Below are 18443 nucleotides of genomic sequence, written 5' to 3' on the forward strand. Positions count from 1 at the left end.
GTGGGGATTTCTCAACCACTGGACAGCAGTGGGTCCATGAAAGGGGGAAAGGAGAAGGGGCTAATAGAAAAGAGATGTATTTACAAATTACAAAAGTTAAAAAAATAGAAGATACCACCCAGCTACAGCAAGGATTAGTGAAATAGGTATCTACACACTGATGATGAAAAATGGTTAAAGATTTTTGAAGAGAAATTTGTCTATATGTACTAATAACTTCTACTATTTGACTTAGTAATTTCATTTCTGGGTATCTGTCCTGAGGAAATAATAATACACACCAAAAGGAAAGATTTTCACATTGTTTATAAGAATAAAAAATTAAAAACCTCCTAAATGTCCAGTCAGGTTGGTGTTTAAGTAAAGTATGGTGCATCCATATAATGAAATATTATATAAAAACTAGAATAATGTTTGGGATGAGATTTTTTAAATATGGGGAAATGATTCTGCTATACTTCTAAGGGAAAAAAAAGGAGGCTGTCAAGTCATGTATACAATATAATCCCAAAGAAATAAAAGTGAAAATGGATGGATTACAGGTATTTTTTTCTGCTTCTACATTATTCTGCTTCTACATTATTCCCCTTCTCTTGCTTTATTGGATTGAAAAAAAAACCCTGACATATTACATATTCCTTGTAAGAATTTGAACCATAGAGGAATATGTGAAAAGTGTAAGAGTCATCACTCTCCAAAAGCACCCCCTCACCGCCGCCCCTGCTCAGTTAACCATGCTGACTGTTCCTTCCCTTGGAAGGAGTCTCAAACTCAAATGTCTCCAGGGGCCAAAGTAGGAAATGAAAGAAGGCTTGATATAGATGATAGACTGGTGTTGGACTGGGGAAACCTAGAGAATAAGAGCCCTGTTTACTCAGAATTCCACAATGATCCATTAAACACATTTATAGGCTGGATACAGCCCACTGACCACCACTTTCCAGTTGTGCACTCTTGCTCATGTATTATTTTTAAAAACAGTTATATTGAGATATAATTTACATACAATAAAGTTCGTCCCTTAAAAGTATCCAATTATGAGGTTTGTAGCATATTTACAGAGTTGAGCAACCATCATCATAATCTAATTTTGGAATATGTTCACCCCAAAAGAAACTTTGTACCCATTAATGGTCATTCCCCATGTCCCATCCCCAACTTTTCTAGGCAACCACTAATCTACTAATGTGTGTCCACAGACTTGCCTCTTCTGGACATTTCATATAAACAGAATCATACAACACGTAGCCTTTTGTATATGACCTTTTCATTTATTATAATGTTTTTGAGGTTCATCTATAGTTTAGCATGTATCCATAGTTCAATGCCAAATAATATTCCAATGCATGGATATACAGCATTTTATTTATCCATTCATCAATTAACAGAATATAGGTTGTTTCTACTTTGGGGGTATTATGAATAGTGTTATTATAAATATTTGTGTATAAGTTTTTTTGTGTGTGTAGAAATATGATTTCATTAGTTTTGTGTTAAGTACCTAGAGGTAGAAGTGCTAAACTGTTTTCCAAAGGGGCTGCATCATTTTACATTGCACCAGCAATATATGAGGGCTCCAGTTTTTCCACATGCTTCACAGCACTTGTTATTATCTGTCTTTTTTTTTTTTTTTTTTTTTTGCGGTACATGGGACTCTCACTGCTGTGGCCTCTCCCATTGCAGGGCACAGGCTCCGGAGGCGCAGGCTCAGTGGCCATGGCTCACGGGCCCAGCCGCTCCGCAGCACGTGGGATCTTCCCGGACTGGGGCACGAACCCGTGTCCCCTGCATCGCCAGGCGGACTCTCAACCACTGCGCCACCAGGGAAGCCCCTATCTGTCTTTTTAATTCCAGCCATCCTAGTGTGTGTGAAGTGGTATCTCATTGTGCTTTCAATTTGCATTTTCTTGATGACTAATGGTTTTGAGCATCTTTGCATGTGCTTATTAGCCATTTATATATTTCCTCTGGAGAAGTGTTTATTCATTCCTCTTTATGGCCAAAATATATTCCATTATATAGATATACCACTGACATTCATCAGTTCATGAACATTTGGGTTGTATTCACCTTTTGGCTATTATGGATAATGATGCTATAAATATTCATGCACAGGTATATTTGTGTGAACATATGTTTTCATTTCTCTTGGGTATATGCCTAGGTATGGAATTGCTGGATCATATGGTTACTCTGTGTTTAATAGATTGAGGAACTATCAGACTGTTTTCCAAAGCAGCTGTTCCATTTTACATTCCCACCAGCAGTGTATGAGCGTTCTGACTTCTCCACATCCTCACGTTGTTATTATTTGCCTTTTTGATTGTAGCCATCCTCGTTAGTGTGAAGTGGTATCTCACTGTGGTGCTGATCTGCATTTCCATGATGAATAATGATGTCAAGCAACTTTTCATGTGCTTATTGGTCATTTGTATATCTTCCTTGGAAAAATATCAATACAGGTCCTTGCCCATTTTTAAATTGGGTTATTTATCTTTTATCATTAAGTTGTAAGAGTTCTTTATGTACTGGATCCAAGTCCCGTATCAGATACATGATTTGCAAATATTTTTTCCCATTCTGTGGGTTGTTCTTTCACTTTCTTGGTGGTGTCCTTGAAGCATAGAAGTTTTAAAATTTGATGACATCCATTTATCTGTGTTTCTTTTGTTGCTTATGCTTTCATGGTCATATATAAAAATCCTTTGCCAAATTCAGGGTCATGAAGATTTACCCATGTTTTCTTCAAAGTTTTATAGTTTTAGCTCTTACATTTAGGTGTTTGACCCATTTTAAGTTAATTTATGTATGTGGTGTGAGGTAAGGGTTCAACTTCATTCTTTTGCATGTGGCTATTCAGTTGTCCCAACATCATTTGTGGAAAAGACTTCTTTCCCCATTGAATGGTCTTGTTGCCTCTGTTGAAAACTAACTGACCATAAGTGTAAGGGCTTATTTCTGGACTCTCAATTCTATTTCATTGATCTATATGTCTATCCTTATGTGAATACTACATTGTCTTGATTATTGCAGTGGTGTAGTACTTGGGATATTGAGAAGTGTGAATCATCCAACTTTGTTTACTTTTTTTTCAAGATTTTTTTGACTATTCTGGGTTCCTTGAATTTCCATATGAATTTTAGAATCAGCTTGTCAATTTCTGCAAAAAAGTCAGCAGGGATTTTGATAGCAATTGTGCTGAATTTGTACATTGCTTTGGGGAGTATTGTCATTTAAACAATATAAGTCCTTTGGTCCATGAACATGAGATGTCTTTCATCTTATTTAGCTCTTCTTTAATTAATTTCAACAGTATTTTGTAGTTTTCATCGTGTAAGCCTTAAACTTCTTTTGTTAAATTTATTCATAAATATTTTATTCCTTTTGATGCTACTGTAAATGGAATTTTTTTCTTATTTTCACTTTAAATTATTGATTGCTCGCAAATAGAAAACAATTGAATTTTGTATATTGGTCTTGTATGCTGCAATATTGCTTGTTTTTAGTTCCAATGATTTTTTGGTGAATTCCTTAGGATTTTCTATATACAAGGCCATGTCCTCTGTGAATAGCAATGGTTTTACTTATTGTTCTCCAATACGGATGTTTTTTCTTCCTTCTTGTCTAATTGTCCTGGCTAGAACCTCCAGTACAATGTTAGTAGAAGTGGCAAAAGCTGACATACTTATCTTGTTCCTGGATCTTAGGAGGAAGGCATGCAGTCTTTTCCCATTAAGTATGATGTTAACTGTGAATTTTTTGTAGATGCACTTTATCAGGTTGAGGAAGTTCCCTTCAGTTCCTGTTTTTTGAGTGTTTTTTAAACATTTTGTGAAATGCTTTCTTGTGTGTCTATTAGATGATCATGTATTTTTTTTGACCATGTATTTTTTTGTTCTTTATTCATATGGTGTATTACATTAATTGATTTTTGGATGTTAAACCAACCTTGCATACTTGGAATAAATTCTACCTCTTCATATTGTATAATGTCTTTTATGTGCTGCTGGATTTTGTTTGCTGGTATTTTGTTGAAAATATTTGTATCTATATTCATAAAAGATATTGATGTGTAGTTTTCTTATGACGTCTGGTTTTGGTATAATACTGGCCTCATACAATGAGTTGAGACAAGTTCTCTCCTTTTCTATTTTTTGGAAGAGTTTATGCAGGGTTGGTATTAATTTTTTAAATGTTTGCTATAATTCACCAGTGAAGCCATACGGGCCTGGGGTTTTCTTTGTAGGAAGTTTTTAAATTACTTTAAAACTACTTAGTAGGAAGTTTTAAAATTAATTTAAAATTAGTATTCACTCTCTTTTCTTGTGATCAGTCTATTCATTTGATTTGTTCTTGAGTCAGCTTTGGCAGTTTCTGTCTAAGGAATTTGTCCTTTTCATCTAAGTTATTTAATTGGTTGGTATACAATTGCTCATACTATTCCCTTTCATTCATTTTAATTTCTGTGAGGTTGGTATTGATGTTCCCTCTCTTATTTCTAATTTTAATAAATTGAGTCTTCTCCTTTTTCTTAGTCTGTTAGCTAAAGATTTGTCAATTTTCTTGTAGATTATGTATCACATTTATAACTGAATTATTATAAGAAGACATAAAAAGTGAAGGGTAATTCCTACAATGGGAGTGGGAGAACATCAAGGTGAATTCAAGCCTTTACTGTCCCATTCCTCCTAAATGCCAATACGGTTGATACCAAGTTTTTCATAACTCTTTCACCATCTCTGCCTGGAGTGGTGGTAAGGTGGAGCTTGGGTGTTGAGGAGCACTGAAGGGATCTGGTCCCTTGGTCATCACGTACCAGCAGTGATGGGCCATAAACTGTGGGCAGGGTTATGCCCCCGAGATAGAAGACACCATGGCCCCAAACCATTTGGTCTGATGTCATAACTCACCGATACTGTTTTTGCCGTGTTTCCAGTTCTTTACGTCTGTGATGCTTGAGAATGTGAATTTGGTCATCACAGGCCAACTTTGCTGTGAGAAAAGGACATGTGTGAGAAGAGCCTAGGGAAGCACATTAACAACATCCAGTATTCAGGTTTCCCTCAGACACCCTTCCTGAGCCAAATGCTTTATGTGTATCGTCTCATTTAAGCCTCAGAACACTCCCTCATTTTATAGCAAAGAAATGGGGGCATAGGGAGGTTGAATAGATTTGCCCTTGAACTTTACCCGAGGTCACAACCTAATGAGTGGATTTTCAACACAAGACTCAAATCCCATGCTGTTAGCTAACTCTCTTTATAAAAGACAAATCCAGTTCCTCCTCCTCCTGTCTGCTCACTCAGCAAGCCTAGGGGCTCTGGACCTCGGCGTTCTGAGAATCACATCCAGATACATAAGCCAGGCTTGGTTCTCATCGTGAATTACAGGAAGGCAGACCAATGATTCTCTGGCAGGCACAGTGTGCCCATCTCTGGCCTGCCTGTGGATTTCCACCTGGGGGCTCCCAGGACACTGCCTTTGCCAAGAATCGTGGGGCCCCTGGTGCAGAGCTGCTTTTCCACTTCAGAGGAAAGGCATTCCGTGATCTTTGGTGGATCTCTTCAAACCACTTCAGAGCAGTTCACTCCTGCATTTCTCATGCAGAGCAGAAATGGCAGCCACTGCGGGTTTCCATGTTGCCTGAGAGAATAGCAGGGACTCATGGCTCTTGTGTTTCTAAGTCCAGTTGGTTGCTGGAGAAAGGTGTGACTTAAGATTCAATATACAGATGCTGACACTGTCCAGTTTCCTGTGGTGGCTACACAGAGGAATGAGAATGGAGCTTATTGTAAAACAGCCTGTCATGTCCTAGAGTGTGGGCTTTAGAAGAGATGTTCTTGGGCTTGGGTTTGGACTAGGGCTGTGTCACTTAAAGCTGTGTGACCTTGAGTAAGCTGCCTTAGCTTCTTCCCATGTAAAATGGAGATAATAACGCTTATTTCTAGGGCCATGGTGGGGATTTAGTGAGAGACTGCAGCAAATCACTCCATACAGCGCTTAGGACCAGTAAGTGCCCAGTAAATGGGAACCATGGTTATCACTGTTGTCCTTATAATTATCATGGACCTGAGTGTCCTCTTCCTCCCTCTAAGCCAGACTTCAAAGGTGTCTCATATTTCATTTCAGGAGTGGGCAGGTGGCTAAGGGCATGGTTGGTCACACTTCTCAGGGCCTTTAGAGCAGGAGAGGTCAGATCAAGATTACCTTTTATACTATTATTTAGGGTAAAACCAGTGAACACAGTCAATGGAACCCCAACTGGCAGGATTCCAGAGCATCTCCTGGAAAGGGGGCCTCTGCAGTGAAGAGCTTCTCCAGCTCTCTGTGGTGAAGAGCCGGATTTTTAAAGCTTCCATTCCATCACAGACTGACATTTTTGTAAATAAGTGGGGAGGCTCGAGGCCACTGAAGGCAAGGTGAGAATTAAAGGTAACAACAGCTGTCATTGGCACATTCATCATCTCTTATCCACCTTAAAGAACCTGCCTATTTCTCAGGCACCTTGCTCTGAGGAGTTGTATCTCTTTAGCCTTACTGTATGAATAAGTCAGAGAACATGTAAAATTGCAACCTACCAAGTTTCAAATGGCATACAGCATCCTTCTTCCTGGCCCCACTGACTAACAGAACTTCTGGGAACATGGCAGGTGACAAAGCCTGGACTGACTACGGCAGAGTTCAGGGGGACAGATTCCAAAAGACTGATATGAGTCTTTCACATAGATGCTTGGAATCCCTGGGACCACAGTGACCCACTGATCTTCCTCTTTGGGCCCCAGTTCCAAGCCTGGGACTGAAGCTGCCTCAGGCAGAGGTGCAATGGGCCAGAGAGCTCTGTGAGGCTCAGAAGTGTTGGGTGCTGGTCTGCAATGAGGTGAGAACAGAGGTTGAGTGCACAGGTTTACAGACTTAGAGTAACTTGCCAAAATACAGCTGACTGTTGCATCTGATAATAAAAACAGGGCTTGTATTTTGAATGGCTTTGGTTTTTTGTTTTTTGGGGTTTTTTTTTTGTGGTACGCGGGCCTCTCACTGTTGTGGCCTCTCCTGTTGTGGAGCACAGGCTCTGGATGCGCAGGCTCAGCGGCCATGGCTCACGGGCCCAGCCGCTCCATGGCATGCGGGATCTTCCCGGACCGGGCACGAACCTGTGTCCCCTGCATCAGCAGGCGGACTCTCAACCACTGCGCCACCAGGGAAGCTCCTGGTTTTTTATTTCATTTTTCTAGTAGTCAATTTTTATTGTATTTTACAAAAATGTCAGTCACCACAGAGACAGCCCTCTGACTTCTATGGTCACCCCAGGTGCAGTGGTGAAATATTAGGTTCCAGAGGTTTCTATGTGGTGGGTGATTGAATTGCTTGTGGGCTGGCCGCCCTCATTTCCACGTTGCCCAAAGAGTTGGTTGTCGTGCCATGTGGTGGTCCAAGGATGGCCACAAATTCTTTGACATTCCTTCTATTGAGAGGAGGTCTATGTTCCCCTTGAGTCTGGGTGGGCTCTGTGACTGCTTGGACCAATAGAACGTGGTAGAAGTTACACTGGGCCAGTTTCCAGGGCCAGGCTTGAAGAAACTGGCAGCTTCCATTTTCTCTCTCTTGCTTTTCGAAGCCAGCCACCACAAAAAGAAGTGCAACTACCCTGAGACCACCAAGCTGTGAGAAGCCCAGGCTCTACGGGGAAGTCTTAAAAATGAGATGCCATATGGAGAGGGAGAGACCACGGAGCCCTGAAAGCATGCGAGAGGAGAACCATCTTAGAAGCAAATCCTCTAGTCCTTCCCCTCTCAGCGGATGCCCCATGGCTCACAGAGGGACCACCCAGATGAGCCTTTCCCAAATTCCTGACCCCTAAGATCATGAGCAAAATGAAGTGGCTGTTTAAAGCCACTAAGAGTGCTACACAGCAACTGATAAGTGGAACATACTGGGTGGCTTCCATGTGCCCCTCCAGATCCACCCTTCACCTGTCCTGTCCCTGAAGGTCCCTGATCAATGCATCAATGGGCTTCATGTTCGGTTCAGCCACTGGGAACCCTGACCAGAGACTGGAGGGTAAGAGACAGTGAGGAGAGGACACTTCTTCCCCAGCCTCTCTCTGTAGTATCTCCCCAGGCTGTCTGCATCTCTACTGAGGACCAGAGCTCCTCCTAAGGCAGCTCTGGCTCCAGGACACTTCCCTTTTGGATTATTCTCACATTCTTTCCCTTCCCCCACCCCACCAGGACTAGCAGTTCTAATGGCCCTGCACATTGGCCTACACCTTCTAAATATCCCAACTGGAAGGTGCCATATGCTTTTTTGTTGGAAAGAGATTCAGGGTCCGTGGGAAGAAGGACTACACATCTGAGACTGTGGGTCGGGGCGGAGCAGGAGGGAGATGTGGAGCTCGTGTTTCTACAATCCTGGTAAAAGAGAAGTGCCCTGTCTGCAACCTTTCCCATGCTGGCCACCGTAAGACAGAGTGACTTTTGTGATCTTCTTCCTTGCCATGAAGACAGGGGATAAAAATCCTTCCTGCCCCAATCCTTTAGTTCAGAAATAATCTTGGAATTTTGTTTCTTTTTTTTTTTTTTGAATTTTGTTTCTTAAGTTAAATTCCATGTCAGAAGCAATGGGATGTGGCCTGACAGTTTTAAGAACACTGGGTAGAGAAGAACTTTTCCTCCTGTGTCTTGGTTTTCTTAGCTAAAATAGAGGGGGTACTAATCATTCTCATCTTATCTACCCTGCCGAAGTTCTGTGAAGAGCAAATGAACTAGTGATAGGAAATGTATCGTCAGCTAGGAGGTGTTAAACGGTGGCACTGGAGGAAGCAGCTGTCCCCCTGCTCGTTATTCTAGTGGATGCACTAGATCATTTCAGGTTTCAAGAGTGAGCAAGCTGAAGGGTCATGACTAAGGTAAGGCAGGATTTTGCCAAGGCATGGATTTGACTCACACACGCTAAGAGGCTGGTGTGCAAGGGGGGCGTCATTCAGAGGGAAGGAGGCCTTAGGTGACCCCCGCCATCTGCTCCTCTCTCCTCCTCCTCCAACCAGGCCAGCTGCGTGTCTCTTACCAAGAATGGCCTCCTGAGGAAGTGCCAGATTGGGGTTTGCACATTTGAGGGTCTTGCTTAAGAGGGTATATTTTAGGTTCTTTTCTCCTTCAGCAAAAAGTGGGACTTCAAGTTTAATGACTGGTGACCGTCGAACACCAGGCCTGCCCACGGTTCCTCTGAGCTGGCACTCAGGCACTCCTGGTCAACCCCTTCCTTTTCCTGGCCTGCATGGGGTCCCTGGAGCCCAAGCCCTACTGTGACCTGACAGAGATGAGAGCTGAGAACTCAGCTGAAGAAACTGCCCATCCAGAGGCACGTCCCAGGGGTACGTGTTACTAGGGACCCCAGTTACCCTCTGGCAAAAAGGGGGTCATAATCTTCTCCTGAAGGACTTTATAGCAGAGAGGGGACATGGCTGGATGGAGCCTGGGGCCTCTCACTTCCCCCTCTGAACCTGGGGCTTGTTAGTACCTTGAGGAAGGTCAGGCCTCCTACAGGTGCATCGAGGCACGAAGCAGGTGCTCAACCACGGAGAGCATGGTTATTATTCCCATGGATACAGTTCTTCAAGGAAGGAGTGCCTGCAAACTCTCTCATTCCCCGGAAGCCCAGGGAGTGGAAGGGGCCTGAGCCGCTCACCTCGTCCATCTCTCAGGACAATCTCGCTCTCGCCCGAGATCCAGCGGTAGCAGGGGAACTCAATGTAATCCCCGCAGGGTGTCTTCAGCGTGATGTACTTCAGGTACCAGTCGTCATGGAACCAGTACTTGCGCTTCTCGATTCTGATCAGCTGGATGTCGCCCAGTTCGTCATCAACTACCACATTGTAAGAATCAATCTGAGAAGGACAAAAGGCAAGTCAGACCATCTGGGAGCTCCTGAGCCTCTGAATCACCCTCAATCCATTTAGCTGAGATGTCTGCCAAATGCCTGCCCTTGGCACGGCTCTGCTGCGCCCTGGGTGACAGAGATGGCCAATTCCCCAGCTCTACCCTTAGGAGATGGATGTCTAGTGAGCAAGGGATGGTGCTGCTCAGAGAGAGACATTCTGCTGTCTGCGCACAGCCCAGTGCCAGCCCAGGCTCGGTGAGGGCCTCTGCAGCTGCCCCCACTCACAACAAGGGCAGCAAGGCTGCAGGCCCTGCTACCTTACAGGGCTAGATGGACAAACTGGCCCTCGCACACAAGGGCAGCCCTTTACAGCTTGCAGAGGTCTTGCTGATGTTGCTACAGATCCCACAACAACTTTGGGAGGAGTGGGGAGTTATGACCTGTGTCTCAGATGAAGCCAGTGAGTTTCAGTAAGCCCCACTTCTACTACTAATTGGCAGAGCTGGAATTCCAATCCAGGCCTTTCCATATTTCTCTCATTCTCAGTGGGGCAAATAACTGAGTGCAAATGGGGAGGCTCAGATAAAAGTGAAATCACACAGATTCAAGCTGTCCTGGGGCCTCTGCAGGTCACTGAGCCACAGTGATGCCAAGAAAATCAGATAAGCAGTTTCCACTATATCCAAGGCACAGTGGTGGATTGAGGCTGGCCTTGCTACCTCAGGCCATGTGCAGCACTGCTCCCCAGGCTGCTGCCAGGCTCCTGACCCCAGGAGATGGGCTGGCACAGTGGCAGTGCAGGGCAGCCCCTCCATGGCTGCTGCATGATCTGCGTATGTGCAGCTCTGGATGGCAGATGGGAAGGAAGGGTGGGGGCTCAAGCATTGCATCCAGCGTTCCAAAGACCAGTAGGTTTGGGGAGCCCCAGACTCAATGCCCTCTGAGGCACTTTCTAAGCCAGATTTCACCCATCTTTGAATTTTTTCCTCGGTGGCAGGCTTAGAGTTCTCAGTGTGATGGTGAAGTAAGTGGAGGGGAAGGGTTTTCATCTCACACATGACCCCATGCATCCCCATTTCCATCCTTCTCCCTCCAAATGCCAGGAGACACCTAGGAGGACTTCTTAAAGGGAGTGGGAAGTTGAACATTTTCAGCAAACCCCTTGGCTCTGAGCACAGTGAGCAGCTCGCATGTCCTGACTGCCTCAGATGCCAGATGCTTGTGGTCAGAAAGGGAAGTCTTTTCCTAGTGCCCGGTGGTCTGGGCCTGGGTCCTCAGTTAGAAACACTTTCTGGGGACAGAGGAGCCAGCCCGTGTGCTGGGTCCCCAACAGGTGTGCCAGCACATCTGTCCTGCCAGATGCCCATCCTGCAGGTCAAAGAACCCTCCTGCCCCACAGCGTGTCTTATGGGATACCAGGGGCCACAGGCGAGGTCACAGAGAGCATTACCCCCCAGGGCCTTGGGACCTCAGGCAGAGGGGCCTGTCTGTACCTCAGGGCGCCGATCTATGGGGAGAAGGTGGCAGGCCCCGGATAGAGTTGGGAGAGGAGTCCCAGTGAGAGGCTGGATGGCCTGAGGAGCTGGGAGGAGGGAGAGGAAAGGAAGGACACAGCTCTTGTTGGGTGGCTTCCCAAGGGTGGGGAGAGAAGGGAGGCCCCTGAGCTGAGGCATCAGTGGGCCAGGGCAGGAAGGTTTTGATGGAGCAAGGGGCTCAACGTCCACCTGGAGAAGTAGAGTGGGGACTGGTGGCTTAAGACTGGACGTTTGCAGGGCCCACCCCTTTCCAAGTCCCACCTGCCACGAGGATCTGCAGAGACCATGGCCCTCCTGTGGGGTCAAGACAGAGATTCCCACTGAAGACTGGAGGGAGGGCAGTGAGGCGCAGAGGGTGAGGTGAGCCTGAGTGTCAGGGAAGCTCAGAAAGCCTCAGGGGCCTTGAGTTCACATCCCAGCTCCAAAGTAACTTACCATGGGCCAGGGCAAACTGTTTCACTCTCTGAGGCTATGTTTCTTCATCTATCAAGGGGAGATCATGCTTAGCTCGCAGGGCCATTGAGAAATCCAAATGACATGATGCCTGAGTGGGCTCCTTTCTCCAGAGGCACAGGCCACCAGCTGCTGTGTGTATCAGAACCACCTGGTCCTCCCTCCTTGACTCCTAGGGGGTCAGCAAGTCCCACACTGCCTGCGAGCGGCTCTGAGCTAGCATGGGCCCCTGCGCTGAGGTCCATGCTTGACTACATGCACAACATTGAGTAGTCAGAAGTAGAGATGGGAGGAAGAAATTGAGCCCATGAGCAGAAGCAACTTGGCTCAAAACGTGAAGGGAATTCCCGTGAGGATGGAGCAGGGGCCTTGAGGCCAAGTGAGAACTGGAGGCATTTCTGTTGCTGGCAGTGCAGGCCGAGCAAAGGGAAGTCAGTGTGTGTTGAGGCCTGAGCCCGGGCTTGGGGTGGCTGCTCCAAGGGAAGTGGCTTTCCTGTGGCTCCGAGGGGCTACAGGAGGCTGCAGGTGTCTGGGAGGTTGATGCCAGGAAGGCTGAGGCGAAGGGGGAGAGAGGACGGCCATCTAAAGTAACAGGTGCCATAAGCATCTGAGGTGGACAACTCTCATGGGAGGGGGAGCCTTGGATCACAAAGGGAAGGGAGATGGGGCCCAGGGAGGCTCTCCAGGGTGATTCTCAGAGGGAGGGCCAGATGTCCAGCTGCGGGTGGGGATTGATAAGGAAGAGACGGAGTAGCTTCTCCGAGAGAAGGGAGAGCAGGGTCACCCTGGGCACACCTGTGGTGCAGTCACAGGAGAATGGGCCCTCCAGGTCACCCTTTCCCAATGACCCACAGGCACCTGGCAGAGGGCCCTGGAGTTGCACCCGGATGAAATCACTGGACAGACCTATAGGGACTCAGTAGGCCATCTGACAGGGTCTTGCAATGGGAGACGACTGCCAGTCTGGCTTGTCTCTGGCTGGCCCTGGCTTCAGGCCCGGTGCTACAGGAGGTGAACCAGGGCCCGAGTTCAGTCCCACCTAACTCAGGCAGTCTCAGGGACAAAGTCTGGTGACACTGACACTGGCATCCAAGGGAGCCACTGCTGGAGAGTCACAGGGGATAGAGAGGGGCCTCGAGGAAGATCTCAGGGTCCTGTGTGTCAAACAGCAAAGTCAGGTCTTAGGAAGATACAAAGAGCTACAGGGTGTGACGACCTTCCTTCCTCCTCTCCCTGGGCCAGTACACTGGGTGGATACTGTGTTTGTTGACTAATTTGCCTTGACACGTTAATATCACATGTCCATTCTGCACAGTGTACAGTATCAACAGTGGATGGCACAGCGCATAACAGGCCCTCAATAAATAGAGTACATGTGCATGGCCGAGTGGATGATTATCTCATTTTACAGTTGGAAACTGAGGCTCAGAGAGGTCAGGCAGCTACCATGCTAGTGAGTAACTGGTGGCCCCACGATTAGAACCCACACCTGTGTGATGGCCCAACCTGGGTTCCTCTGTTTCCCATGGCCACATCGTGGGAAAAGCCTTGGCCTGGGAGTCAGGTGACCTGGCTTTGAGCCCTGGTTCGAGCCCTCCATGGAGTATGAAGGGGCAATGTGGGGTGGGGTGGAGGACAAGGAAAAGCTTCCTACAAGGTGGCATCTGAGGCAGCTCTTGGGAGTTGGTAAGATTTCAGAGGTGAGTTGAATGGAGAAGAAGGGGAATGGGCAGGGCACTGTGAATGTAGAGAAAGGAGGTGGGGAATTCGCATGTGAGAGGAGGAGGCTGGAGCATGGAGTTCTCGGGGCAGAGGTGGTGGGTGCAGTGGTCAGACACTGGAAAGAGACATGGAGCCTGGGAAACGTGATATTCACCAGTCCTTTCTCAGAAGGGCCAGTTGGCTGATTTCACCCGTTGCTCTCAATCCTCTATTGGAGACACAGCTTTAAGGCTTTTGAATATTTCAGCAAATTGTTAGCTGGCCAGTTTTTTGCTTGATCTTTTTTTTTTTTAATTAATTAATTTATTTATTTTTGGCTGAGTTGGGTCTTCATTGCTCTGCACGGGCTTTCTCTAGTTGTGGCGAGCAGGGGCTACTCTTTGTTGCGGTGCACGGGCTTCTCACTGTGGTGGCTGCTCTTGTTGCAGAGCAAGGGCTCTAGGTGCACAGGCTTCAGTAGTTGTGGCATGCGGGCTCAGGAATTGTAGTGCACGGGCTTAGTTGCTCCGCGGCATGTGGGATCTTCCCGGACCAGGGCTCGAACCCGTGTCCCCTGCATTGGCAGGCAGATTCTTAACCACTGCACCACCAGGGAAGCCCTGCTTGATCTTTATATCAGCATTTAAAGAAAGGTTTCATTTGTTTCTGTCCCAGATCCCTGCTAGAGCAAGGACAGAGAAGAGTCATGATGTGGTCCAGCCTGGACTGCCTGTCTTGGAGGGAGCTAGTGAGGGGCTGGTGAGTGGTGGGAGGGGAGAGGAGGGGGCTGTGGAGTAGAGACAGAGGGAGATGATTAAGGGGTGGAGAAGGGAGAGGCTGGGGCAGAGAGAGGGAGAAAAGGGGCAGTGGTTAGGGAGACTGAGGGGGCAAAGAATGGGGGAGCTGGGGGAATCTAGGAGACAGCAGAAGGGAGAAACTGGAGCAGAAAAGAAGAGAGAAATGAGGGACATGGGGAATTGTGGGGAATAGGGAGCAGAGGAAGGAAGAGAAGGAGGAAGAAGAGGCAGAATGTAGGGAAGAGATGGGACAGAGAGGGAAGGTGGGGGATAGAGAGACTGAGGGTCAGAAGGAAATATTTACTCTTCAGTACTACATTATCATTTCTGAGAAGGCGGTATTCTAGAATACGTTCTTCATGAATATACTGTAAGAATATTCACTGAAAATATTTAAGAAGTATAGTTGTAAGACTTGTTCACACGTACTGAGTACATTCAAGGATGATATGCTAAGCATCACCCTACTGCCTTTCGCTTTCCTAAAAGTGCTGCCAGGGAATGAAAAAGGGTCAGGTAAGATTTCCCAGAAATCTTCGGATCTGTGAAAGTTATGCCATCGGGATTTGAATTACTTTAAATTGACAGAGCCAAAGAAACAAATCAATTTGCTAAATTTGGGCTACGTCTCTGGGCTATGTGGGTCCACCACCTGGGCTTTCCCAGCAGATGGCGTGACGGTTGACAGGACAATCTCACCTGCGAAGGACTCCAGTTCCCAGTCCTGTCCTGAATCACTTGGCAGAACTCTGATGAGAATAACCAGGGATCTGTGACTCAATTTATTGAGAAAAAAAATCAGTCCCATCCATTATAGGACTGAATTTTGCATGGGAGAATGTGGTATTGACCTGCCAATGACCTGGAAATGAACTGGTTGCCCAGAAAAAGTCTTTATTGTTGTTACTGTAACTGTTATTATCTATAATGATTGTAACACTTTTCGGGTAAAATGGGTTAGCCTTATCTTCTCTGCAAGTATTTCCTCTAAGATTTCTCCTTCGCCTTTACCGAAATGGGACGGATTGTCCTTAAGAGACATTGGCTGGAGATTGAGGAAGTAGTTCTGGGCTGTGCAAGACCAAGTGTGGAGTAACTTTGCATAAGCAGGAACTTTCTCGAAAGATGATTTTTTTCAAAGAGCCTTTTGGAGCCAGCGATTCCCCTTCAGTGCCCCTCCTGACCTGCCCCCTCTCACCACAATGGAAATGGGACATGCAAATCTCTCCTGAAATTTGCTGCTGGGACTCTCACTGAAGAGTTTAATCATAATGTCATTTGAATGAATTCTCAGGGTGGGGAAATAATGAACAGAGGGATGCTTTCAGCCCTCTTCCAACGACCCTTTTATGGTCACACCCCCGTACCTCCCCTCTGAGAAGCCACACCCGGCTGCTTATGCTGCACACTGATGTATGTCGTGTGTGGAGGAGAACAGACCCACTGCCGACCACTTATAAAGGCAGAGAAGTCTGTAACCTGTTCTCCTCCCATAAGTGTTGGGGGGAATCCATGAAATAATGGAAACAATTATTTCTGATGGTGCTTCAGAATGGCCGAGGGTGTCATTATCCCAAATGGATGACTCATTAGCCCTCCTGCACCACCATCCTCTGGGCCAGTTCCCTGGTTGGGGAAACCAAACAATAGGAGGTAGTTCTTATACTCAACACCTAACTCTTCTAGAAGGGTACTCTAGCCACATTAATATGACGAACTTGGCTAAGTGTCGGATGGGCTTATAGCGAGGTTCTGAGGCTCCTGGGTAGGAATCAAGCTCACTTTGAGTTTGGAATCTAGAAAAGGAGTGGGCTATTATTTGCTTACTTTAGGCTCTGCAGACCTAAAACACGCTTCATGAATACTATCCAAGAAGTATTTGGTTGAACCATACAAAATTGCCAGTTTTATTTGTCAAAAATAGTCAACTATGAGCAATTCCTTATGGTTCAACCAAATAATGAAGAGATAAAAAGACAGCTTTGTGAAATCTAGGTCTTTTTGGTCCAGTTCAGAAGCCGGGGGTGGCAGAAGGGAACAGATATTTCCTGGGCACCTGTACTGTGTTGGAGCTGTCAAAATAGTCACTTCATGAGCACTTAAGTAATGAGCACTTAATAAGCCCAGTGGACTGGGCACATCACACCAAACACTTGGCGAGGATCGCCACCTGCTGTGCTCACAGAGGAAGCTACTGGCTGGAATTCACGGCCAGGTCAGCATGGGGAGCCCACTTCGGAATGAATCCTCACACAGCGCCTGGCACCACAGACTAGACGTGCAATCAACACGGGCTCCCTTTGCTCCCTGAACTCTCAGGCTCCAGGGTCTCTGGTGAGGAGGGGAGAGGGGAAGCCCTCCTCCCTCTTCCTCTTCTGAGCCCTCACGGTGGAAGTGTTCCCTGGTGTACACTCTGCTGGGAGCCAGCGACGACCTCCAGGTTTGCAAAAGGCTTCTCCTGGCCTGGGTCTCCCGTTCCTTCCCTCTGCATTCCTCTGGGGACCTCTCCTGAGAATGTGAGCTGCCCAGGTGTGGAGACATAAGCTAGTGCCACTCTGGGCCACCGGCTCGAACTCCTAGACCAGCCTGAAGCCAACACTTGTACTTTACATCTGGGGAAACTGAGGCCCAGAGAGGGGGCAGAGTGAGCTAGTGGTCAGGCCCGGATGGAACTCAGGCCACTGGACATCCAGCCCTGCGCGTTCTCCCCACAGCCGAGGTGCCATCTGTGGAGCCCTAGGAAGTGGGGCCCAAGTAATGGTGGTCACAGCGCTTGCCCAGTTAAGTGGCCTCTCAGAGCCCCTCGCCCCCGAACTTGGGTCCCAGCCGCCCCGACGTCCGCACCCTGTCCCGGCCACCCCAGCCCGTCAGGGCCGGGCGTCCTCACCGCGCCGCGCTCAAAGTCGTTGTAGAAGGGCTTGTCCAGCAGGTGCTTCTCGCTGCAGCCCGCTGAGCCCACGAGGCTGAGGTAGATGTAGTCGTCGGTGCCCGCGAACCACTGGCTGCCGGTGGCCACGGTGACGGTGTAGGAGGGCATGGTGGCGCGCAGCGAGGGCCGCGGGGCGCGGGCGCAGCGAGCACTGGGAGCCTTGGCGCGCCGGTCCGCGGGCCTCCGCCCCTCGCCCACCCCGCGCGGCAGCTTCCTGCCTCTGAGCGTCCGGGGCCCCTGCCGCCCCCCTCCCCCTCCTGCCCGCCCTGCCCCCGGCCCCGCCCTCCCGGAGCTCTGACCTCGCCGGACCCGCCTCGGACTAGGTAAGCGCACCCGTTCCTGCACCTCACCTCCTCCACTTGGCCTCTGTTTTGGCAGTCAGGGGACTGGGGCCACCTCAGCTGCTATCCCCTCCTCCCTCCCTCTATTCCTTCTCTCACTCAGTTTCTCATTCATTGTTTTCACTCTTCACCCTTCCCTCTTGCCTCGGCTTCCCTCACTGCCAGGCCCTTGTGAGCCATTAGGGTTGGACTCCAGGGACGCCTAGAAAACCCCACACAGTCCCTGCTCTCACCAAGTCCCCAGGGTTAGAGGGAGGCCGCGCGACTGGGGCACTTAGCCATGCTGTGATTACTGAGAGCAGGGGTGCTCTGGGAGTCTACAGCGGGAAGAGGAGCCCACCTGGGGAGTCAGGAAAGCTTTTGGAGGGGTGACACCTGAACTGGTACTGTGGAGCGCAGAAACTTCCGTGGGCATTGGCTTCTTCCACAGGCTTGGCTGAATGTCACTCTGCGCCGGGTACAGGTGGGCACTGAGGTGAGTCAGGTGCCAGCCACGCTCAGGCCTGGAGATTGTCAGTGTGTAGTGGGAGGAGGGCAGCCAGAGAGAGGGAGGCCAGGATAAGAAAACCCGAATCTGGACACCTAAGGGGTTGTCTGGAGGAGGTTGGTGCGCTCAGAGGCGAGGGGTTTCAGAACTCGAGGGCAGGGAGGCTGGGCGTGTGATGGGAAAGGGGGTAGACTTGTTTGGAGATGGCTTCTGGGAATGGACCCATGGCTGGAAGTCCTAGGAAAGAAGATGAGGGCTCCACAGCAAGGATGTTCCATGAGTTAGAGGTGGTACTTGGAAAACCCGCTGCCTGGCAGAGTAATT

General features: G+C 48.0%; 1 protein-coding gene across 1 annotated transcript in view; it reads right to left on the minus strand.

Moving 5' to 3' along the window:
• ALOX5 (arachidonate 5-lipoxygenase) overlaps positions 1–17469 on the minus strand; it is a 57738-nt gene extending 40269 nt beyond the window's left edge. The window contains exons 1-3 of the mRNA XM_082635562.1: positions 17250–17469; positions 9685–9883; positions 4911–4992 (exon numbers count right to left, since the gene is read on the minus strand). Of these exons, the coding sequence (XP_082491688.1) occupies positions 4911–4992; positions 9685–9883; positions 17250–17399 (431 nt within the window). The 5' untranslated portion in view covers positions 17400–17469. The remainder of the gene's footprint in view (positions 1–4910; positions 4993–9684; positions 9884–17249) is intronic.
• Positions 17470–18443: the final 974 nt, after the last annotated feature.

Source organism: Mesoplodon mirus (genome assembly GCF_964341445.2).
Source record: "Mesoplodon mirus genome assembly, chromosome: 2".
Classification (NCBI taxonomy): Eukaryota; Metazoa; Chordata; class Mammalia; order Artiodactyla; family Ziphiidae; genus Mesoplodon; species Mesoplodon mirus.